General features: G+C 39.2%; 1 protein-coding gene across 1 annotated transcript in view; it reads right to left on the bottom strand.

Moving 5' to 3' along the window:
* Mbd2 (methyl-CpG binding domain protein 2) overlaps positions 1 to 26,568 on the bottom strand; it is a 62,147-nt gene that overhangs the window by 20,794 nt on the left and 14,785 nt on the right. The window contains exon 4 of the mRNA XM_055622691.1: positions 13,475 to 13,612. Coding sequence (XP_055478666.1) covers positions 13,475 to 13,612 — 138 coding nt within the window. The remainder of the gene's footprint in view (positions 1 to 13,474; positions 13,613 to 26,568) is intronic.

Here is a 26,568-nt window from a genome sequence, read left to right as displayed (position 1 = left end):
AGACAAGAGAACCTCAAGGTAACAGTTTTAGCCTGCAGTCTTTAACTTGGTCAAGCACATGATGTTAATACACAGACACCCACATAGCAGCATGCAATACAGCACAGATGTTATTATCAGCTGGCATGCAAATATCCATACACAAGTCTATCAATCAAAGGAAGGTGAGATGATAGAAACAGAGCTGGTTTGGCAGCCAATTTTTTTTTTAATTTTTGTGCAGCATTAAGCACATGTATTATCTTAGGGAAATTCACTATTAGACATATTTTTACTAATACACTGCAAACACTAATGACTGTTATTTCTATCACAAATTATCAAATTAAAAAACTATAAGGAAGTTCTTTGATATTACAAATGTTACCAACTTGCTCGGATTTTTTTATAATTTAAGTTCATTTCATAAGGCATTTACTAAGTCTAATCAGAGAATAAAGGAAGGTAGCTCAGTATAGAATACTCCCTAGGACTGTGCAGTCAACTCAATGGTAGGACACCCTCCAGGACTGCATGTGTAGTTCAGTAGTAGGATGCTTGCTTGAATGAACAAAGGTCTGTGTTTAACCCAAAATTATATCCAACAAAAGGAGGAAAAGGAAGAGAGAGAGAGAGAGAGAGAGGAAGGTCTTGTCACATTCTACAGACTAAAGCAAAACTCAGAAAATGTGCACTTCGCATTCACCAACGTTTGAAAAGTTGGACACATAAGACATTAAATTAGGGTTATATTGGCAAATGATGTTTCTATCTAGAAGGAGTTCACTGTCCAGTGTTTAAATTGCTCTATATAAAATCAGTTCCATTTAACATCTGAGCTGCCTGGTTATAGCCAGCTAAGACAACTTAAGTACCATGGCCTGCCGAGATCAAAGAAGAACAAACGTAAGCTACCCCACATTTTCTCATGGTGTCCCATGAAGAAAGGACTGGGTAATGAGCAAAGCTTTATTCGTGTGGCTGCAAAAAAAAAAAAAAAAAAAAAAACAACCATAATATGGTCTCATGTTAAGGCTAAATAAACAACAACAATCTGGTCAAAGATAAAGAGAAATGTCAGTATTGATGAAGATGAAATAGTAAGTAACTGCTATAGTTGTGTCTCTAAAGTTTGCTATGAAGACTCTCTGATCTACACACACACCATCAACACATATTTACCAACCGTCTGAAAGACTAAAATCACCCTAAGATGTCTACAAAACGAGACCACCATCTGCTAACGTTTCTTGGGCGCCACTCTCACCAGGTTTAATCCACGGCACAGAAGGAAAAAGAGAGTAGAAGAAAGAAAGATACATAAAGATCATCTTGATTGCCTGGCTCAGTGGTGCACGCCTGTAATCCCAGCACTCAGGGAGGCAGAGGCAGGCAGATCTGTTAGTTAAAGGCCAGCCTGGTCTACAAGTGAGTCCAGGACAGCCAAGGCCACAAAGAGAAACCCTGTCTCGCAAAAAAAAAAAAAAAAAAAAATCATCTTGCACCAAAATAGCAGAGCCCCAAACCTTTGCACTACCATAACTACCACACATCAAGAGTTTCTAGGAAGCTGGTAATTACAGCACTGCAGCATCAGGAAGGAATTGAGAAAGCAGCAGAATAGAGCAGAGAGCCCAAAACAGATTCATATACACAAACAAATCAGAAGAATAGAACAACAGAATCCATGGGGCTGGAGAGATAGTTCAGTCAGTAAACTGCCTGCCTGGCAAGCACAAAGACCCGTCTAGGTCCCCATGAAAAAGGGCTAGCCTTGATGAATGAGCAAGGAAGTCCACACACCGCCTTTCACCTACAGAAGCATTTCATCTATGACAAAGATGACAAAGCAGAGCTATGGAAAAAAATTATTTTTTTAAGTGCTTTGTCAGTTGGATGTCCTTATATTTAGAAGTAAATCCATTCTTATATCAAACACAAGGTCAATTCTTGACGGATTGTAGATCCAATGTAACGCAAGCTTGCAGAATATAATTCAACAGTTCTTAAGAAAACAAGTGACTGACATTTAACAAATAAACACTGTATACCTGCTAACACATCAAAACACAGGGTACCAGCAGCACACAGGTCTCTCACTCTCCTAGTCTTAGCCCAACCCTCAACTTTCTTAGAATTATGAGCACATATTTTCAAGACAATCTTAAGAGAGTAAAACAGAAATCTGCAAACTTGAAGAAAATACTAGAACTTATATCCAAATATTATGTAGAGAACCCTTTTAATCAATGGAAACATCCATTGTAATAATGAATAAAAAACTTGCAGAGGTGTCAATGAGATGGATGGCTCAGTGGGAAAAGCCTGTGTCTAATACCTAAACCCACACATCACAGAAGGAGAATTGACTCTGCCAAGTTGTCCTTTGACCTCCACAAGCTAGCCATAGCAAGACACTCAAACACACAATAAACAAAGTAATGAGTTAAAAGCTTTGAAGAAGTACGTCAAAAGAAAGGATTATCTACATGGCCAAACCACAAAACTGGTCATTAGTGCCACTCCTTACCAAGAAAATGCACATGTTAGAACCATAAAAAAATACATGTCAGCGAATACACACTGACATATACAGTTCTGGGGACTAACAACACTGAGTGCCAACAAAGGCTTGATGTGAACTGCACATCTCTGATGGAAGTGTGAATGTGTACCACCACTGAGAAAACTGTTCAGTGGCATCTTACACAACTAACCACACATATGCTCTACGACCCAACGGCTCTGCTCTGACTCAAACCCAACATTAAAAGTAATACTAGAACATTCCCCTGAAGCAATATAAGAATCGCCAGTAAAAGAAAAGGAACAACAAAATGAAGAAAATAAAAGCTAAAACACAGGCAAATTAGAGGAAAATTCTAAGAAGCCAACTTAAACATAGAAAAGTAAAAACTTGGGGGATTCAAGAGAAGGGAATTTGGAAAGAAAAGATTGGAGAAATATTCCCCAACAAATGTCAGGACTCACCTATGTCTCCTATCCAAGCCCAGATTGAATGAAAGACCCGAGAAATACACAGGACATTCCCTCCTTCCCTTCTCCAACAGCCTCCCAAGAGTTGGGAGGCCTGCCTGTCTCCATCGTGCCATCTCTCACATATGAAATACATGCATAAGTGTGTAAGTATTCATAATACGTGTATACTTGCTTTTTGAATGAATTCCTTAAAACCACATATAAGACAGTCAGAAAAGCAAGCAAGCTATGAGAATATGTACTGGCCTCTCCACCAGAAACCCCGAAGCTGGAGGACTGACTATGAGGCAAAGTACTTAGAATACTAAGGAAATTAATTTCTTTATCAATCGAGAGTCCCATCAGCAGAAAAATGAAGTGTGTCCAAATAACATAAAGTTATTTCTATTATGAAAGTTTTCAAATACACCATCTCCCATCATATTTTCCTAGGAAGCTCCTACAGTCTTGATTACTAACTGAAGGAGCATCCTAAGATAAAGATGGAAATGCAGAAACAAACCCAGGCACAGACGCTCATCAGAAGAAAGCCCAAGGCTCCAGCTGCACAGCAAATCCCAGGAACTAACCCAGCTGCAGCAGCAGAGAAGACAAGAAAACCCAACACAAAACAGAAAACATTACTGGTAGGCATGTGGCAGAAGTTCTGAAGATTATAATGATGTAGAAACTCTAGTCTGCTACTGTGAAGGTTACACAACAACAGTAATTACAGGTGAGAGCAGTAGTGGTGATGGGGCACAGCTTGCCCCATGAATGTTTTGGTCCTAAGAAGGCAAACCTGTGACGCAGCCCTGAGAGCACAGCTGCATAGGGAGGAAACTGCGCCAAGCCAGCACTGGGGGAGCTCAATCAACAACGAAGGCACCCCCTGTTAATTGCTGATTTTTACACACAGAGGTAATATAAAGGGAGGGACAGGAAAGAAAAATAAAGGCTCTGAGAACAGAAATGAGAGACAATGAGCTGGAGTAGCTCTTGATATGAAACATTTTATGACACTTCTAATATTTTTTATCTACATTTCAGTTATTTCGAGAAGTTCTGTTAAAGTAATCATAACTTGGAGTTAAGAGGTTTGCTCAATGGTAGGTAACTAACCAGGCAAGTACAAAGCCCTGAAGTTCACTCCCCAACACTGGGGAAAAAATCTTGGACACCCTCACTTAAGTTATCATGTGTAGTGAGAACTTTTTAAAAATACATTCATGTTTTTGTTTTAATCCCAGGTGTGGGATATGAGGCTGCTTCAGATTGTCCACAGCAGCTGACTATGATTTAACTTGTACTCTGGCAGGGGTGTGATTTTAGCACCTGAAGATAGTTTACATTTGGAATTCTGTGGACTTTTCAGAGGGTATATCAATGCCAGAGTCCCAAGATAGGGGGCTGCTGCTGCCCCGGCTGTTGTTGCTGGTTGCTCCTGCTCCTGTTGCTGTTTTGCTGGATTGCTGGTTGCTGGTTGGAAATATCCTGACAACAAAGATCAAATTTGCCCCAAGGAACTTGACGCCCTAATTAGCAGGAAATAGTCTAATAGTATAGATGTCCCCTCTCCCATCTAAAGTTCTTTCTCTTCTACCCAGTGCTGGGTGATGGAAGGGATAGGAGTGGTGTAAGGAGGAGAAAAAAGAAATATATATATATATATATATATATATATATATATATATATATATATATGAAAAAAAAAAACAGTTACAACTGGGGCCCAGACTTGTGGCTAGGCAGAATGAGAAATCTGATTATAAATCTGATTATAAATGTCATAGAAAAAAATGGCAGGAGACAGAGGGATGGGAATTCTGTTTTAAGAATTCAGCAAATGGTTTATTGTGGTTGCTCCTGCTAACTGTGTGTCCATCCAGTCCTGTATCCCTCAACCCCCATCTTCCCCTTTCCCTACACACACACACTTTGCTCTCAGATGGGATTTGATGTTTTATTCTTTTTGTTCTTCCTATATTCCAACTCAAAAAAGGTTGGGAGAATGGCTGAGCAGTTTGAAAATTGCAGGTGGAAATAAAGAAATCTGAGAAAACAAAAGATGAAATGGGAAAACCAAAAAGGTTTACTCTGTTCTCAAATTTGCCCCAAGGAATTCAACGCCCCTAATCAGCAGAAATAGTCTAACAGTACTGACATCCTCTTTCCCCTATAACCTTTTTCCTCTCCTACCTAGTGTATGGGGTTGGAAAGGATGGGGTGGTATAGGGAGGTAGGAAAAAGAACATAATAAAGTAGCTAAAAGGCCAGCTACAATCATGCCTTATAAGATACTGGAAAAATAAACAGTAAGGAGTTAGTGAGGAAGTTATGAATACCTTCATTTTTAATGTACATAAAATATTTCAAATGCAACTTTTGACTCCATAAAGAAAGGTAAGTTAATATTTCAGAACTGGTTTTCTCTTGGGCTCCAACCATCATCTTTCACTATCCAGACCTACAATGATTATAAAGATTACTAATATTCTAATATTCCACTTCTTACTGAACTATTGTTTAGTTTTTCTGAGCCAGTACTTCCATATTCCTATTGGTGGCATTAGTCTCTCAGCTCTTTTGAAGACTTTCACACAAAAGCTGCTGATATTGGTCAATAAATCTTATCAGTTTTATCATGGTCTTGTCATTTATGTCATAACTTTCTATCACAATGATCTTCCAACCACAAGCCAATCCTTAAACTACGTGCAACAGCTAGATGAAGAGCTCTGTCTAGAATGTTCTCTCATGTGTTCTACCTCACTCTGTCACATTGTATGGTCAGTTCCAGGACAGCAGAGACATTGTCTTATCCACTGTAATATCCCAATTGTTTAGAAATGTGTCTTGTAATGGAAGTTTTGGTTTCTTTAAAAACTCACTTGCATTATGTAAATATGCTTTTGGTTTCAATCCCAAGTGTAGGATTTTAGTTGGGCTGAAGTTTGTCCACAACCATTAATTGTCTCGTATAGGATGTGGCTTTTGGCTGGTACTAATGTAAAGGGATGTGGTCCAGGGTTCTGAGGATATAAATTGAGAGCCCAGAAAAAAAGGTATAGCATGTGATATTGGCGTGTGCCATGTAGCATTTTGGAGAGACCAGAGAGACAAACGGTTTGGCAGTTTGGAGAAGACAGACAGAGAGAGGCACTTCGGGGCGCATTGGCTTGGAGGAGACGCTGGCTGTGTTTGCTATTGATGGAGACTGGTATAGCCCTAAAAGAACCCCTTGACCCTAAATATCCAGCAGAAGTAAAGGGGTCTGGGACTCCCTCTCCACTAACCTTCTCTCTCCTACATAGGGTTGAGGGGGTTGGAAAGGAGGTTACCTAAGCACCACAAATAAAGTAGAATTTTCAAAACAAGTGCTACAGTGCCCAGCACATATTAGTGTCTCAAAAAATGATATAAATGAATATATATATATATATATATATAGACATTCCATTCAATTAATTCAAAATACTGACGTGGGTTACTGTTACTGGTTAACAATCAGAAAAAAAAGAAAGAAAGAAGGAACCACTCAGGCAGGTCTCTAAATCCAGACATCACGCAATAAGCATGTGATTCACACTCATAATCATGAGGTAGAGACAAGAGGATCGGAAGTTTAAAGTTATCTGTCATTATCAGTCCTAGGCCACATTGTGTCAAAAGATGGAGAGGGCATAACATTAAGTCATGTTAAGGCATCTTACATTTACTCTGAAAACTAAAATGCAGCCTAGGGGCTTGCATCTTCATGACAGAAGAACTGTCCTAGTCCAGGGTCCTGTCAACTTGACCAAGCTAGTCACATGGGAAAAGGGAATCTCAATTGAGAAAGTGGTTCTGTAAGATTGAGCTACGGGCAAGTATGCTGAGCATTTTCTTGATTAAGGTTTGAGCCAGGAGGGTCCAGTTCCCTGGGAGTGGTGCCATCCCTGGATGGTCCTGAGTTAACATAAGAAAGCAGCCTAAGCAAGCCAGTACGCACCCTCCATGGCCTCTGCAGCAGCTCCTGCCTCCAGGAGCTGCCCTGCTTGAGTTTCTACCTGACTTCCTCCAGTGATGGGCAGTGATATCAAAGTGTAAAATGAAATAAACCCTTCCCTCCCCCACTTAATTTTGGTCATGGTGTTTTATCACAGCAAGATTAATATGGAGAATGTGTTGAAAGGAATAAGACAGAAAGCAGAGAAACAAGATAGAACAGTAGCTATGCAGTACAGGAATAAAGGAAGGGAGCATTTCCTGTTGGTTTGCCTTCAGCTCAGAACCACAGTGCACAGGGTGTAATGGTCTGCAACACTTCTACCCGTGTTTCAGTAACTATTGCTCTCTCCTGTGCAATGTCTTACTGTTTGGGTTCGTGTGTTTGTTCTAACTAAGTGGGGCTATAATCCAGACAATGTGTTTTAGTACTAAGAAGTTCTTTGTCAGTTTTTGTTTGTGGGTCTTGTTTTTATGTTTTGAAATATGGTCTCTTTCCATAGCCCTGGCTGTCCTCAAACTCACTATGTAGAATAGGCTGGCTTCAAACTCACAGATACCCATCTGCCTCTACTTCCCAAGTGCTGGGGATTAAAGGCATACACCACCACACCTAGCTAAGAGGTTCTTTTTTCAAATTCCTAAATTCCTGATTTCCAGCTCAGCCTTTCAAGCTTCTATTTTCTTGCTGAGTGGCAGAAGACTTTGTTTTCCACTAGGAAAGTGTGCACACGGCCTTCTACTGTACAGCCTACTTATACTGAAAACCTCTCTGCAAACATAATTGACTTGTTCAGTTTTGTTGTAAACTGACTCACCAAGCAATGAACTGCTGAAAGCTTCCTGGTGGGTAGTAATCAGAGTGATAAAATAAAACTTACAAAGAATTTCTAAAAAGGGAGTGTTAGGGTGAGGCCAGTAAGACTCAGGCAGTAAGGCTGACAAGATGGTTTCTGCCTTCCTCGAAACGCCCCTTCCTCGAAACGAGGTGAACACTGGTGTTTTAATGAAATGGGGCACAAACAGGAACTAGCAGGTTTGAGGGCACAGAGTTGAACAAGTTGACTTGGAAGTGCTATGATACTTCCATGTGGACTGGACCAACCAAGTGAAACTCAGGACAAAAATACAGCTTTGGGAATTGTTGATATGTGAGGTGGAAGCCATGGGAAGAAAAAAATCATCCATGGAGGGTTTCTCACAATGGAGGATGCATAGTATACCCTGGGAGACAACAGTCTAAAACTCAGTCAGGAGAGCCGAAGGGAGGGAACGAAATAAGGCAAATACTGACAAAGACTTAACACCCTCATCCCACCCCCATCACACGCAGAGTTCTCAGAGGCAGGAACAGTAACCATGCCTAACACTGGGAATTTAAGAAGAATACTTTATCCTGTTAACAAACACATTCAGTAAGCATAGAAAGAGCAGTTTCAGTGGCAGAGAAGGAATAAAAGCTCTATTTGATCAATTTTTTAAAATGAGTAACAAGTAAATTGCAAATATACAGACATCATACAAAAGTTTGGCTAAAGAGAAGAAAGAGAATAAATGTTAACAGGGCACACAGGTAAAGTAAATGTTTATAATGCACAATATGAATATATTTAAATGCTGTGTGGAAGAAGTCAGTCTATATAATTTGATATAAGAGGCAGATGACTGAGCCTACTGAGTGAGGTCTCTGAGAAAGGAATTAGCTTATGCCACAAAAGCCAAGGCCAAGTCCAGCTCAATGAAATAACAAACAATATAGTCACAATCTTCTAAGAGTGCTCTTACACAGGAAACACAGGTGCCTCAGTGTATCCAACTTCACAGGTATTCAAGTAAATATAAATCTAAAACAAAACACCTTCACAAGTAACATGCCATGCCACAGAAGACAGAATAAAACAGGGTTTAGTTTGCTGATGGAAAGTCTTTTAATTTGCTCCAACTCTGTTGATGGCGTGTATCAAAACTGTGAATCCATGCTCATTATAGTTCTGAGAATTTGGCCCAGGAAACCACTGAAACATGTAAGAGACTCAATGAGTACAAAAACTCTGAATACTATCTTAAACTGGGGAATAGCTAGGGAAATCATCAGCAAGTATAACTTGCAATTGTTAGCACAACATACACTGTAGTTAACTTACAAATTATAGGAAGATATAAATGTACGCAGTGTTACATGAAACTTTTTAAAGCACACAAATGTATAATCACTATTGTGCTTTTCAAAATGCACTAAAACACTAAAAGAAAGTATTTTGATGGTTAAAAAATTGAAATTTCATTAGATAAAAGAAAATATGTGCAACTTTTTTTCTTGGTCTACTAAATTTCTTTCTCTTATAAAGAACACAAATGATAAACATATTTTAAACTTAGCATTTAAGGAATTTTCAATGACATAACCTACTTACAGCTTCTACTCTTTCCTAATAAAACCCTTACTTGTGGGCTAATGATATAGCCTGTGACTGAGTATTTGCCTAGCATATGCATGGCCCTGCATGCGTACCCTTATTCTGCAAAAATGATAACACATAAAAACAGGCACACACACACACACACACACACACACACACACACACACACACCACTTCTAACAAACCTTCCTACTTGTTTTGGGCCTGCTGCCAATGGCAGCTCAACAGGTTTTTAAGCTCACCCGAATGTTCTAGGCACAGCAGCCCCACTCTTCTTGACCATCCACAGCGCCAGCCTACACTGCTTAGCTAGCACTCTGTACAAGACATCTCCCCGAATTCCCTACAGAAACACTTTCAACTAGTGCAGAACCTGTCATCTATGTTCTCTGCCAACACAGCCAATCTTTTTGTCTGCAGAAGAGAAAAGGATATCATAGACTTTGGGGGAATCTATGCTTGATGCTCTGTTTCTTTATCATAAAGCCATTATGACAAGACTATACAAGAAGTGACTGTGGAGGCCACAGAGGGTAGGTGGTGTTAGAATGCCTGCAATGAACAGTCATTTTCTGGATTACTAAATGCTAAATGAATGCTAAAACACTTCCGAAACCTCTCATATACAACTTTAAATGTAATTGGTTTTAAAACTTCATCTTTCTTTTCTTCCAATTTCTTCTAATATAATTTAAGCAACTATTTCTAAAAGAAAAGACTGGCTGGCTTCCAGGAGGGAATAAAGGAAAAGTTCCATATCCTTTCAAAGGACTAGAAGAACAAAAAAAACAAGATGGATCAAATAGGAGACTCAAGAGTACATCGTCACTGGCTTCAAACATTAACTCCTACAGAAAAACATGATTATTCTTTAAGAAACACAATCAATGTTCAGACTATCAAAAACAATGAAGCCTGTTAATTTCACAATTAAAAGGAAATAAAAACTCAAAAATGAAACTTCTTCAACTTGAAAGTAAAAGAGACACACAAGACACTGGACAGCATCAAAGACAAGAAATAAGACTCAAAACAGTGAGTTATCCACATATTCAAGGAAGTACTGAGAAATACATCCTTATCTAAACTGCAATTCAATTAGTTTTTGTTTTTTACTTGAATATGTCTTGTATATCAGCTAAACAAGGTACTACAATGATCTTCCCACTGGGAGTCACTATCTGATAGGAGAATTCCCTCATTCTGTTCAATCTAATGAAAGAACAACGGCAAACACACTGCGACCACGTATAAAATGACAGCCAGCTTTCTCTCCTACATCCAGGGTCAGCACCTTCCAATTCTTCTCTACAGTTTACAACTACTGTGTTCTGTATTAAATTCTGTTCTAATGTCCTCTTCAAATATGATAGTTTGCATATTTTAAGAAAGAGCATTTTAAAGAGTCAATCCATATAAATTCATAATTTATAGTTTACAGAATTCATATTGGACAAGTCTACAATGACCTGGGCATAAAATGTTTTTGTAAAGACAGGACTGCTAACTTTTATTCTTCTCATCTGTCACTTCAAACCTACTGATAGTGGAGCCTAAATTAAAATCCAGAAAGTTCATCCTTATTCTAGGCCTTAAATTCAATGCTCATACCAATAACTTATACACCTTAATAAAAGGGAATGATATGTTTAAACAATAAAAATATCTGTTACCTAAGGGAACCTTAAAAATATAAATCTCGTTGCCTAATTCATTCACTGGCTAATAAAAATAATTTTGCCAAACTGTGTAATGGGTGACATACTACTGGCCAATTTCACTGGATCTAAATAGTGAGTAACAAAATTAGGTTTATTTTTTGTCTTCATATATTTTTTACAACCATCTACTCAACAATTGTTGATCTGCCATATATATGCCAAAATATAATTAAAACCACACAATTTAATTAACAAATTTATATCTTAACTAGACTGTTTAAGATGACACAATTATAAAAACAATCTCTTTATAACCTTTATATTGATGATACAGCACCCAAATGTTACTTCAGATCTTAGGCTGAAAATAATGAAGAGGGAAAAACAACTTTTGGTGTAATCAAAAAGCCTAAAGATATTGTCAGGTTACACGAGAATAATGGGAAAAACAGATGTGTTACAGAAATAATCTGCTAAATAATTATAATACCACCTGTCTAGACCAGCTTAAAAAAAAAGAGTAAATCTTCAAAATATTTGGGTTAGACTGATGCTAGCATTCCTTGACAAGAGACAGAGGAGAAGGGACACACACTTTTCATTTGAGAATAAGTCCATAAACCATAATAACAGAGAAAAAACTCAAAACTCTTCAACAAAGCAAAGAATAAGGAGGTACCACTCTGTTCATTTCCAGTTTAGAATTCTAGGTTTACCGATCTCTACACATCCAGCACAATACAGTTAGTTATACCAGCTTTTACAGTATGTGACTGGATTCAGGTCTAGAACAAAATTAAAGAACAAAGAAAAAGAAAACTAAAGAACAAAATTGATCAAAAATTCTCAATCAAATAACTTTTATATAAAACACACAAGTTTATACACAACACAGAGAATTATCTAGCAAAGAAAAGATGAGGATAAAATCTATTAAATAATACCTGTTCTCAACAAGACAATTCAAATTTCCAATGTAAATGTATCACTAGACTTTGCATTCTACCTCTGTCTTTTGGGGTTTGTTAAGCATTTTACTCAATTACAAACTTCCAAAGTTTTCAAATAATAAAATCTTTTGTAAGGAAACAATTTTTTAAAACATCAAAAAGGCAGAGGAGAGATATTCATGACAACATAAGTTATGTGCGAAGAAAAAAAAAAAGGAAACAGAGAATAGCTGGATAAAGGGAGGCAGAGTTCAAGCTGGCAGAACGCCTCCTGTGCTGAAGTAACTGAGCCCACAAGGCCGCCAGCAGCCGTGCGCCCTGTCTGAACGCGGGAGGACGCCTCCCACAGACGCTGAGTGGCCCGAGAACTCCGTGCTGACAGGAGCCTAGGGCACATGCAGGTGTGCATCTTTACACTTGATGGGATACACTTACATGGCCCCTGTGGGATCTCTTGGGGACCAACAGTAAAGCAAGTTTAGAACTTCAAATCTTGAGACATCTATAGCAAGATGCTGATCCAATGTGGCTCCAAACATCTTCTGTTTTCCTGGCTCACCTGAAGAGGAAAAAACACTACAGAGGATGTGGGAACTGAATTTCTTTCTGTAGTTTCTTCTAGAGCAAATGTCTGAGAGATTTGACCTAGTCTTTTATGAAGTTTGGAGATGAAACAAATTCAAATGAAAAGATGAGTGGAGAATATTCAAGCAAAAGATACTCATTGTCGGCCAATCAGTGTTTCTAACACATAAGTGGGAAGAAATAGCGAAGAGAGAAAATACAGTGTTTCTCCCTTCACCTCCTCACTCCAGTTGTGATTGAAATTCATAGAGCACCTACTTCTGACCACATGAGGGAGGGAGTTGGCAGAGCAATCTGGAAGGCTGTGTGACCTTGTTAACCAGCGGGGGGGAGGGGAGGGGGAGGCTTTCAGATAATAGTAAGAAAAGTGTCTGCTGGATAAAAGGTGAAGAAATAAGGAAAGAGAAAAATGCATTGAACTTACACAAAAACGGAACTCACAGTAATATACCCATACTGGCAAATTCGACCTAATACTGTTTTTCAAAAGGGTTGGGATTCATTCCTTAAAATTAAAAATCAGAACCAAAAAGCGAAAGAAGCAATTTCCAAATAATAGAAAATATCTTCAAACCAAACACAACACAAGCTTCATGATTCATCCTTCTAGTGAATGCTATCCCTAGAAAAATAATCTTTAAAAAACTAAGATTAGTACAACCAAGCCTGAGGTATATTGTAACACAGAAAGGATAAAAACCATTGCCAATAATATTAGATTCATTTTAATTAACTTTTAAAGTATTTTATTAAGACCTATATTATTATTGTTATTCTTTATAATAGGCCTGGACATGAAACTTTTTTTCCAAATGCATTCCAATTTAACCATACTTTACTTGCATTGCATTATGCCTGGTAAAATTACCAGAATCTTCTGGAAATAAGACTGGAGGACACACTGGCTCCTTACCTGGCGTGGTTGTTCATTCATCCGTTGTGGGTCTGATTTCACTTTGTTGTTCGGGTGGTTTGTGACTTTGGTTACTGGTTGCTTGAAAATTGATGCAGTTTGTCTAATTGGCAATGTTGTGTTCAAATCTGGTTTACCCTGTGAAAATAAATGTGTTTTTATTGATATTGTACATAAACAAAGCTGGACCAATACCGTCTTAAAATCTATGACTTTAAATAAGATGATTCCCCCTCTCAGTCTGTGTCAGCCCTTTAAGTATTCTAAGGGTACAATTAAAAAAACATTTATTTTGTATGTGTATGTGCCTGAGTGTATGTTTGGGCACCACATGCATACATATGTGCCACATGCATGCAAGAGTATGAATGGCCAGAAGCATTGAAGTCGCCTGGAACTGGAGTTAAAGACAGTTGTGAGCCACCATGTGGATGCCGAGAACTGAACTCAGGTCCCCTGAAAGAGCAATATGGTTTCTTAACTGCTGAGCCATCTCTCTAAAATTGCATTTTAGGCACTTTACTAGGTGTTAATTTTTTTCATAATTAATATATAGTTTTAGTTCTTTGTATGATATTATCTAAATAACAGAGTACTAAGGAAATCTGAATGAATGTTTCTGAGAAGGAAGACAGCAATTATTTCTTCTAATAGGGACGAATATTACCATTAAATATATGAGCATTAAAACTTAACTTGATTAGCAGTGAGAGAACACTTAATATAAAAGCACATTAAATTACTGATACCAGTAAACAGAATTCATTTTAGAAAATGTTGATAAGGAGACATGCCTAAATTAAACCATCAAAATTTGAGCACTAATGATAAAAATGGCAAATTTCACACATGATCTCATAGAACAGGGTGCAAACAAGCAAAGGTCCCCTAAAAAGTAGTGTATAAAACAGCCTTCCACATATGTATAAGGTGTCTGCATATGAAACCCTACAGAGTGGATGTACTGACTTGGGTCTGACCTCTAAGTGAGGCCCAACTAATTACACATGTGGAAATATTCCAAAGTCTGAAAAACCACAGGCCAAAACACTTGTGATGGCAAGTAGTTTCTATCGGGATGATCATGCTGCATTCCTGTTCTGCTTGCTGACTGAGACAGAAGCTCATCAAGTGAGCTGGAATAGACACTCACTACACGTAGCTCAGACAGCTTGTGACGAGCATATACACCCAGGCTGATAGGCGGTTGTTACTTCTGTTACCGATCACAGCTTTTGCTTTTGGCAAGACTTAAAATCAAACCTTTGGAATGCCATGCGATATATTTAGCAAATGTGAATCATCCAGTAAACACAATGTCGTGTTTTGTGAGGTCAAATTGTAAAGCAGGACTCCTATTAACTTCTTTGCAAAATACTCGATGGGAAGATAACAAAAATTGAATCATTATTTTGATTCTGACAGAAGAAGCAAACAAGCCATATACTGAGAATAATCCAGGCCTGACACTTCTTTGCAGAGATCCAGTCATGCGCTTATACCGGACAAGCTTATGTCTGTACTATCTATCTCCACGCAGAAGTGTAATGTGAAGCACCAGACTACCAGAGTAGGTCTCAAACCTGAGGACACAGAGAAATCACCAAACTGGTTAGAAGAGGATGATTGGGCCTCATTGTCGGAGTTTCTGATCTGGTAGGCCTTAAGTGGAGCCAGGGAATTGGCATCCATGTGAGGTCCCCAATGCAGAATCGCGCTGATGCCCATATGTGGCGAACCACTGCTCTCAACAAAGATTACTGACTGATGGCAGGTCGTCCACGTCTAACTGTGCATGTGTGCTGTTGCTTTTCAGGGGCCTTTAGATTAGGTGTGGAGTCTGCATATAAAACCTATTTTCCAGCTTCTCTCAAACACTCTAAGTTGGAAGAAATCAATGACTGACCCTGGTTGGGTAACAGGCACAACTCATTAGTCACAGCTGCCCCCTAAGGCTACAAGGTGTCCTCTGGCATTCCTGGACAACACACATTCGTATCAACTGTATGGGCCATATATACATGGACCCTGTGGTCACTGTTTAAAGAGCATTAGCAAGTCTAGGAGGAAAGCCTCACCTGGCAGCTATGACAGCTTCAGTTAACTTACACCCATTATAAATATGCCTTTTCCCTGCCTCCTCTGCCCATATCACACACCCCTCTTCAGTGTGTGCTATGCACTGTCATTCTTTTATCTGAGTATCTCCCCAGTGGATGTGCTGCAAGCAACTATCACAATTTGAGTTTCTAGCACTTAGCTTTATCCTAATGATCCATCACTGTGCAAAGTCAATGAACAGGTTGCAAATAATCACCTAAGGATGCCACCTTTTAAAGGTGTGCAACACAAGCCGGTAGGATGGCTCGGTGGGTCAAGTAGCTTGTGGCCAAGCCTGACAGCCTGAGTTCAATCCCTCATGACCCTCGAAGCTTCATGATGGGAGGCAACAATTTAATCCTACAAACTCCTGATTCCTAAAGGTGTCATGAAATCGGAAAGGCCACACACATGCAAATGAGCACGTGTATGCACACAGAATTTTTTCATAAAAGTGAAGCTCAAGAGCGTGCTTTTTTGTGTATGTATGTGCTTGTGCATGCATGTTTGGTGTAGGTATGTATGCATATGTGTGCCTATGTTTAGAGGCCACAGGTTGATGTCAAGAGTCTTCCTCTCTCCACCTCACTTTTGCAGACAAGATATCTCACTAACCCTGAAGATTACCAATTTGGCTACACCAACTGGCCAGAAGGAAACCAGAATCTTCCTGTCTGCCTCCCTAGCACTGGGATTAAAGGTAATCAGGCTTGGTGCACTTCTTGAGTACTAGGAGTGTGCATTTTAAAAAACTTCTCCAGTAACACTATGATGCCTACAAGAATCAAACATGTCTGCTTTACAACATTTAGAACAACACCTGAGGCCCTCAACAAAGTCATTCAAGGTCAAGGTTCAGTCTTAAAGAACCCTAACCCAATTCTTATGAAAGACAACTGCTGTCATTAAATATATCATATGATTATGTGTCACTAAACAGTATCTTTTTGTTAACATTTATCTTCCTTAATAACGAACAAAAGCTTTGCTGATGCTGGAACAAATATAGCATCAGTAGATGCAGAATTGCAAACATCTGTATAAGCAACTACATTCAAGCCTGAAACTCATGATAGAAAGCACACAGCAGAGACTACTCTTCACAATCAATCTTAAATCCAGAATGCCTGGAACACATGAAATTATTAGTGTTAAGAATGCGAAGGTTGGTGTTTCTGTATATATTTATGCTCTTGGATCAAGAAAAAATTGGAAGAGTTGCTAAAATATTCAAGATACATCGTTAGGTTCCACTGTCTTGTGAAATGGTTCATTCCATTCAATCTTAAAAATATCTTAGCCTAATTCTTTTATTTTTAAAAAGATTTATTTATTAATGTGCATGCTGTATCTGCATGTAGCATCAGATCCCATTATAGATGGTTGTGAGCAACTATGTGATTGTTGAGAATTGAACTTGGGACCTCTGGAAGAACAGCCAGTGCTCTTTACTACTGAGCCATCTCTTTAGAACCCCTGGCCTAATTCTTAAGACAATTGCACTGAGAAAGAGATACTAAATACACCTCATCGTTCTTTTGACATCTCTCAACCACTTTTTTGCTTTTTTTCTTTTTTCCTTTTCCTTTTAACTGGTTAACAAATTTGACAATTTTGTATTCTATAGCAGTCTCATGGGCAATCTGCAAAGTAGACTGACTTCCCAGAAGCTCACAGAACCAGTAAATGGCATTACCACTTTCCCTGAAGGACTGGCAAAGAGTCACTTAATTCATGGCCAACTGTTACCTGAGTCTTCCTAAACCACTGGCACTCTGCCATAAGGTTGGGCATTAAAAAGAATCACCTTGTCATGAAGCAAAATTCTAGCGGATCATAAAATGGAAATCCTTTTTAAACATAAAAAAGTGAAGTTCCTTTACATTACAAACTAACCCAGAAAATTCACTGGAATACTGCAAACCATCCCAGCCCTCGAGTCAGAAGCTCGTGACCTTTAAAATTCTAAAAATACGCCCTGCTAAATAAGCAGATTTCTTTTTTCTTTTACTTTCAATGACCTTCCACAGATGCCTGTGACACAGATTTAAGGCCCACACAGTAAAGGCAACTGAGGAGGGAGCGGGACAGTGGGGTCTCAAAGCCGCGGAGGACTTCAGTGATGCAGGCTGCTTTCAGAACAGTGACGAGCCAAACTGAAGAGGCTGGCGTCTCCCAGTGATGTGCATCCCTACCCTTCAGAATTTTGAAAACACATGCAACTCACTGCACTGTAACACTGATGTCACTTTGTATTTTACTTAATGTAAATAATGACAAATGCAACTGTCGGCAGTGATGTTTAGTTACACTGTAGCACACCAATATAATGCTATCAACCCTTTATAGATGAGCAAAAATTTCCAGTCTACATTTCATATGTTGCTTTGAATCAAAATTTTCATTTCCAAAGTTATTTCCAATTTCAGACTTGATTTACTGATATATTGTCAGTATTGTAACTATTAAAAACAATTAGCATTTTATCCATATTGATACAGATTTTTATCTTTTTTTTAACTTTATGTGACCATACAAAGCTCTCAATGATGTTAAAAAAAAACCTCTGGTTTACCAAAAATGGTATTCTACAATTTTAACATAACTACTAAACATTTAACTTCAGATGTAAAATACAGTTTAAAAGAAAGGGTGGGTCTTTTCTTCCTCTTGTTTTTGAAACAGGTCCTTGCTATATCTCCCAGACTGGCACCTCAACTCCTGGTCCCAAGTGACCCTTCTACTTCACCCTCCCGAGTAACTGGATTACAGACACAAACAACCATGCCTGACAGAGAATTTTTAAATAGCTTCATGTTCTGAGATAAGTATAACTAATTGCCAACATCAATTCTATTCTTATTCCCTTTTTTATAGATGAGGTGGCACTGAACAGTCCTAGTCACATGAACAAGCAGAATGAATTCATCTGACGTGACTCAGACTTTAAACTGTTTTTAAAAGAGTTTGTGTTAAAATACCACAGTAAACACCCAAAAAAAAAAAAAAAAAAAAAAAAAACTTAATAATAAGTAGACAGATACATAAAGTTCTCTACATTTTCTTCAAAGCATAGAACTTTATTTGTGGAAATTATGAGCAAGTGATTCATTTCTCAATCCAGTATTTCCAACTATTTCTTTATTGAAAACACATCATTTTATGCCATTAGTAATACTGCAAAAAAGGGAGAAGCATGTTTGTCTAAAATGAAAGGCTGTTGATAAAGGAAAATGTGAAGAAAAGAAATCACATGTATCTTCATGATCTGCTGGAGGAAAACACTGTTTGAGAAATCTCAAAGATAGGCTAACGTGGGTTCCTTTTGAATCACTGGTACAGAGTATGGACAGGACTCCGTGCAAAAGTGCATGCACTGCATGCACACAGCCCGGGTTGAGCCTATTAAAAGTCTTACAGAAAGATAGCCACGTAAAAGTTCCCTATCATACAGCACAGTGACTTAGACTCTGATTATCACCTTCCTTAGCTAGATTTTTTTTTAAACTTATCTTCATCTATGTCTTCGGGTGTTTTGCCTGCACATACTTGTATCACGTGGGTGTAGTGTCTGCAGAAGGCCTACAGAACTGCAGCTGCACGTGGTTGTGAGCCACCTTGTAGGTGTTAGGAACTGACATCTGGTCCTCTGCAAGAGCAGGAGGTTCTCTTAAACCAGAGCCATCTCAGGCCTTGTCAGTTAAAGTTTCTACAACCGTAGCATAAAGGTTTCACTTTCAAATTGGTAACTTTTCACTTTAAAAATTCACCTTGCAACAGTGTGAAAATGTTTGTTATACATACCCACAGTATTCACATACAACTGACACTGTATATTACATATTTACTTTATTATATATGTATATTATATATGTACCACTTTAATCCTGTGGCCTTGAGCACACAACATGCTCCAGAAATATTTATATACCAATTGGGAAACAAAGGCTCAGCATCGCTGAGGCCAGCTTCCTTACTGGTTATGAGAGTAACTGTCACACAAGACTTTTATACACATCAAGTAGAAGGTGTGTGACAATGACACGAGGGCAGGCTCGGCCAGGCTCAGGGAGGCTGACCAGAAGCTGAAAATGTCGTAACAACTGAAAAATAAGCAGTCCCTGCCTTGAAGCTTATATTCTAGAAGGCAGGGAGATGAAGACAATCAATAAAACAGGTTGTAACTGTTTCGGCAAATACGTTCTGAATAAACAGCAGCCTTTCTTTATATTAACATGATTAATTAATTACTGGACATGCTTGGAAAACTTATAAATGTAACCTTTTAAGGTTTTCCAGAACAGCTGAAGTCCTGTGCCTGAGTGAAATAACAATTTCAATTAGAAATTTCAATAACAATTTCAAGTAGAAATTTCAAATTCCACAAAATCAAACACCAACAATGTAAAGTGTCTAGCAACCCATCCTAGCTTTTTAAAAGTAGGTGGTCTATAAAGGTGGCTCTGTGGCTAAGAACACTCCTTATTTTTGCAGAACCCAGGTTCAGTTCCCAGCATCCAACACTGGTAACTTCACTTCCGGGGGATTCAATGCTATCTTCTGACCTGTCTGGGCTCTTGCATACATGTTGCGCACATAATCTCATGTCGGCAGGCAAGCAGACACACATGCACATTAACACACGCGTGTACAGGGATGTAGAGATGGTTCAGCAAGGAAGAGCGCTTACTGCTCTTGCAGGACCCAAGTTCAGTTCCCAGCACCCATGTCAGACAGTTCAAAACAGCCTGTAACTCCAGTTCCAGGGGATGCAGCAACCTGTTCGGGCTGTGTATGCATCCTTGGGAGAACCATGGAAACAGCCACACAAACGCTTTCTCTATGACAATGACCTCAGATTCTAGGTCTACAAAATTAAGCTAACACTTCAAGACCTACAAAATTTAATGAATCATTTGCAGAAATGAGTATCCAAATAAAATCGTGTGAATGCCACAGCCCACACAGCCACGTCCTCAGATCGGCTTCCGTTATTAATGTGACCTAAGTCCAGGAGCTCTCAGAAGTTTCTGCCACCATGGGTACATGTGGTCCCTGAAAAGTTGGATAAACCTAACACAGTACTGAAAAAAAACTGCTCTCATCAGCAAGCTTACAGTTTGGGTTGTTTTTTAATTATTATTTCTAACAATATTAATCTGCCCAAATTTCTAAATACATGACTCAGCCATAAAAATGGAATGCTACTACTAGTAACTTCATTCATCATGATAAATACCCTTTACCCACTTATTAAGGATATTTATATAACAGAAAACCATAAATTCTTTAGACAAGAGAATACAACCAGACCAGTTGCTTTGGCTCCTCTTACTTTCTGTTATTCATTAAACAAGTACTACCTGAGTTGCCATCACCTATCTGGACAAGCACAATAGTTCTAGCAGCTCTCACCTCAGGCACTGGCTTCTATTTCTTCTCTTCTACAGCACATTCTCTGCATGTACTACAACCAGCCTGTGACTTCCTACCGGACATTCAAACATTACTCTGCACCATTCCCTGTGCTGGCATCAGCCATGAGTAGGCCTGTTTACTTCCTTATCCTCAGCTCCAACTCAGCTATTTTCTGGCCTTGTACTGGGTGCATCTTTCCTTAAAAGATTTTGCACTGGTTCGTCTCTCTGCATAGAGTGCTTTTCTCTCAAGTTTTTGAAGAATGGCTACTTGCCATTCAGAACTAAAAACCACCAGCAGAAAAACTTGCACTCATCGTCATTCAACATAAAACATCACCCAGTCACCTTTGCATCGCTTAGCTCACTGTATGGCACTTAGTGTTTGAATTGGTGAATTACCATGCCCCTCAAATATAATCTCCTGGGAGTTCCTCTACAATATTCTCAAATATAGAATCGTGTTTGTCCAGACTTTGAAATTCTGCCCAATACGCTAATGAGAGGCAAAATGCCATTGCTCATTGGCCCTACACTGTTTAGCCCTAACCTAATAAGTCTTATTTTTTGTCTTGAATTTTAAAGCACTAATAATAATAATAATAAAATATAATCTGTAATATCTCTATCAAAATGATTGTCATGAAAAAGAATATTATCTGCTCCAGTTGACAAATATAAAAGCAACAATCGCTACGCTTGTTCTATCACTGAGCTACACCCCAAGTAAGCTTTTAATTTTTAAAATTATTTTTATTATTACTGGTGGGTGTGCTTGTGTTTGGGCACATGAGTGGAAGTTGAAAGACAACTCAGCTGTCTCCTTTCATCTTTATGTAGGTTACAGAAATGAGCCTCAGTTCATCAGCCTCACCCTCTGGGCCACCTCACCAGCCCTGTCTTTCTCTGACCCCTTGAAACAGCGTATCTAAGACCTGAAAGGTTTCTGTTCTCCCTGCTACTTTAACTTTTCTCTATTGTTTCTCCTTCATAGAAACTAGCATTTTTAATTAAATTTTTATTTTTTAATAATAATTATTCACTTTATCTCAGCTGTAGCCCCTTCCTTCCTCCCCTCCCAATCCCACCATCCCTCCCTCATCTCCTCCTATGCCCTCTCCAATTCTACCGATAGGGGAGGTCCTCCTCCCCTTCCATCTGACCCTAGTTTATCCAGTCTCATGTGGCTGCATTGTCCTCTTCTGTGGCTTGGCAAGGCTGCTACCCCAATCAGGGGAGGCTGTCAAAGAGCTAGCCACTGAGTTCAGGATAGAGACAGCCTACCACGGAGGGCCTCTGAAAGACTACCCAGCATTGTATACAAGCAGATGAGACTAATAAACAAACTGGGCAGCATGCAGAAAATCTTAGGAAAGAAGGGGGAGATAGTGAGACCTGGAGAGAACAGAAACTAGCTTCTTAAAAGCATCTGGCTACTCCTCCTTTTACCCCTCACTGTTATTTCAGTGCTTTTTTTGTCTTTTTCATCACAAATTCCATCCTCATTTTTAAAGACATCCAACCGTGAATAACTCGCTCACAGTTGAATCCTTAATCATCCCCCTGTCCAACCTTACTTGCTTGACATTATGGTTACAGGTTTGTCAAAAACCAACTATATCTCCAGATCTCAATGACAATGACACATCTGAGTCTCCATTGTCTACTTCCAGTCTGCAGCTCCCATCTCAGGACTGCCTTTTGCCTCTTCTGATCTCCAAATCTCGATCACCTGACTATCCCACTTTCTTAGTCTCCTGTGCTTTTCACATTCTTCCCTAACTAGTATAGTTCCTGGTCTTGTCATCTGTAAACACATTCAACTCTTCCTACCTCCACTATTTCTACTCTCTTGTGACCCATATTTTTAACCATTCCAATTTTTGAAATGAGACAGAGCTCAACCAAAGTGGTAGTTATTTTATCTCTCATCCAGTAAATCTCCATCTTACCTATGAAAATTTACTGAAATAACTGTCCTTGCTGAAAAATTTCATCCCATCAATAATTCCTTTCCAGCACCACACATCTTGTAAATCTTGACCATTCCTCACTAGACAAAATATTTCCTCAGTTCCACTTTTCTCCATTTCATATCAAATCAACAGCACTCTATATTCAATATGGATCCATACAGAACATAAACAGTAGAAACTCCTTGAAAAAACTTCCAAGTCTTAATTCCACTACCTGTGGCACATCCATTCCTTCTGTGTAACACAACTACACCTACAGGCACTGAAAGGCACGCCAACCAGCAAGAAATACAGGACAGAGGACAGGGGTCTTTGTCACAGTCAACTTCTGTATAGGTCAGAAACACTGGCGGAAGGAATGATACAACCTCCTTGTATTCAACTGGAATGGAAATCCTGGGAAGGGGTAGTTCTTATCATATTACACCATACAAGGGGCTGTCATGATGGTGAATTGACTATAGAACCTTTAGGCATTTACTCAGTAACTGAAAAGTCCAAAATCAAGCAAACAGTTATTCTGAATTACATCAGAAGGCCTGGCCCCTCCTTTTCCCTCATACCTTGCTCTCCTTCCTGCTTTAAAAACAAAACAATGATTAAATTTTTTAGCTAAAGATCCCTTTGAGATTCTGGTGAAGATATTTTCTGTAGGAGAAACACTCCCCCCCCCCCCCAAAAAAAAAAAAAAAAAAAAAACTATGACACAAAATCCCAAAGATCTTGGAAGTCTCTGAGGTATGCACTGTCAAGTTACAATCCCCCGTCCTCACTGTGGCTCCTTCCAGGCTGCCTCTCAGTACTTAAAGAAAGCCCTCTCACCGTTTTATACGAAGGTTAACACATACAAATATAATAATGTGCAAATATAATGTTTATGATTGCATTTATAAAAAAAAAACAGAACAAAACAAACAAAAATAAAAAACTAATGAATCCTGTCCTCTAGGGAACAGACTTGAGGACCTGAAACACAGAAGCAGGAGGATAACGTTTTTCACTGAATAGTCTTTCATTATTTATCAACACTATTTCACCTAATAATAAATCCAAAAGCACCTTCCTACTTATCCTTAAAATAACAGATCACTAGCACAGGGACCCTTAAATAATGGATCCATGAAATCCTCTTTTGGAAAACCAAGAAACAAAACTCCCCTAATTCTATCAGCTTCAACTCAACCCCACAGGTTCTTCCCTGGACAACAACCATCCCGTGGACAACCTCACACACACTTACGCATGACTGACTGACCCAATTTTCTGTTGCTAAGCAAAATACCCTGGCCTATGGCAACTAGAAAAGGGTTTATTTAGCTAGCAATTTTGTTTACTGGAGAGCCCAAAAAGCATGGTGCCAGGATTCTGGTGAGGTGCCTCTGACTCAAAAGTCAGAATAGCAGTCTACAAGCTGAAGGGAGCATGTGCGTAAACAGAGCAGCAAGAGAACAGGGAAGGGCTGAGCTTGATCTTTTGGGAACCCTCTGCTGTACAAATGCCTGTGCACCACATGCTCCACGAGGGTGGCATTAAGCCACTATAAAAGTGGAACCCTGGGATTTAATCACCAGGACAGCCCATCAAGGGCCAAGTCTCCAGACAAGAGTCTCTAAGAGATAAACTATATTCACACTACAGCACTGACCAAGGCTACAATCTTAGGAAGCATCAACTCTCTTTCCCTGTAACAAGCAGGCATTTAAATATAATTTCTCTTGATTCTCCTCTTTCCTCCTGTCACAGCACTCATTTAGGCCCATTGCTTTTCTGGACTAACACCCAAACTAGCCTGCCTACTTCCAGGTTCACCCTTTTCCAATTCTGCATACTGCCTAGTTCTCCATCCTGGACACTAAGTCCAAACCCAAAGGCAAACTATCCATGAACTTGGTTACAAATTATACAGATACTGCTTCCAAGTCACGCTACTGAGCTATAAATTGCATTTTCATTTTTTTTGAGGATAATCGAAACAAGCATCTTCTCCATGTGTCTGAGACTCTAGAACACAGTTATACACAATCCAAGTCTACCCTGTTCACACAATGGCATACTACCTTACTACCCAAGATAATCTGTGAGAATGAACAATGGCAGCTCTGACATAGTCCTGACTCACCCAAAGGCATAGGATGCTTTTATTTCCCAAAGTACCAAGTTTAGTAAAGAGAGAAAGGCAGTGAAAGAAGTGTTCTTCCAAGGCAGTGGCATAGCTGTCAAGTTAAACTCAGAAAAAGATTTGTTCCATACAATATTGATTGTAAGCAACTTGCAAATATATCACACCCATATCAACATCAGGGCATTCGCATAAGGAATTCAGTTTAATGTAGAAATTTTAACAGAAGCAAGCTTCCTAAGTTTCCTAAATATACTTTGAATTCACAACCTAACGTAGCTCTTCCTAGAATATTTCTAATTAAAGTTTAGAAATTATCTTGTTTTAGTTTTTTTATATTTGTTTTCTCTATTACCTATCCTTCCTACCCCTCCCCCACAAATTCATGTGTGTATGGGGGGGGAGCTGGAATGCAGGCATATGCTTATGCCCTCTCTTCACCTTTACATGGGTCCTGGGAATAGAACTAGGATCTTCAGACTTGGCAGCAAGAGCCATTAACTGCTTAGCCATCTCATCCACCCAAAGTTACCACCTTGTCTCTACTGCCTCCTTAAAATGTCAAACCCTATCTGTGAAACCTTGAAATACATCTGCATTTGAAGCTAAGGTATGCTTTTTCATTCTCCTAGAATTGTTTTGAACAACAGGGTAAGCATCAGGCACACACAAACATATTAGCCACATGTGTGGCTATAGCTAGCAGAATTCCATCCCAGAATATTCCACTGTGATAAACTGCTCTGACTTCGCCACACCCTAGCTGGCCATACTGTTATATACTTTCACTCTATTCTGAGCCACCTGCTCCCATGAACTTCATGAGAGCTGGAGTAACACATTTGGTACTTCAACTCTATTTGATCACGTTGAGAGCTAGCTAGGGCTGCCTGCAAATAATTGTAACAGCGACAAGAAAAATCAATAAAGTGTAATGAAATCAAGAATGCAGTCAATTTTTGAGGTTAGGTAAGACTAAATTTGAAAAAAGCAGAAACAAGCAGAAAAACTGAAGAGCCACACCACCCTACCCACCCACAAATGTAATTAGAAGCCACTTTGCAAAGATCTCCAAAGGAGTCTCTCCTATTACAGTTGAAAACACCACTCATTAGCAAAAATAGAGAAGACACACCTAAAGATCAAGTTACGGTTGGTCAATACTGTTAGAACCGTTCTTTGTTAACTATATCCCCAGTTCAAAGAAGAATACTGTTAAAACTTAGAAAGGAAGAAGGAAGGGAGGGAGGGAGGGAGGGAGGGAGGGAGGGGGAAAGAAAGAAAAAAGGAAGGGAGAAAGGGAGGAAGGGAGGGAAGGAAGGAGGGAGGGGGAAGAAGGAAGGGAGGGAGGAAGGGAGGGAGGGGGAAAGAAGGAAGGGAGGAAGGGAGAGAGAGAGGGAGGGAGGGAGGGAGGGAGGGAGGGAGGGAGGGAGGGAGGAAGGAAGGAAGGAAGGAAGGAAGGAAGGAAGGAAGGAAGGAAGG

The sequence above is a fragment of the Psammomys obesus genome, unplaced genomic scaffold (assembly GCF_907164565.1).
Source record: "Psammomys obesus unplaced genomic scaffold, mPsaObe1.curated_primary_1811, whole genome shotgun sequence".
NCBI classification, from domain to species: Eukaryota; Metazoa; Chordata; class Mammalia; order Rodentia; family Muridae; genus Psammomys; species Psammomys obesus.
This window is presented reverse-complemented; position numbering and strand designations above follow the sequence as displayed.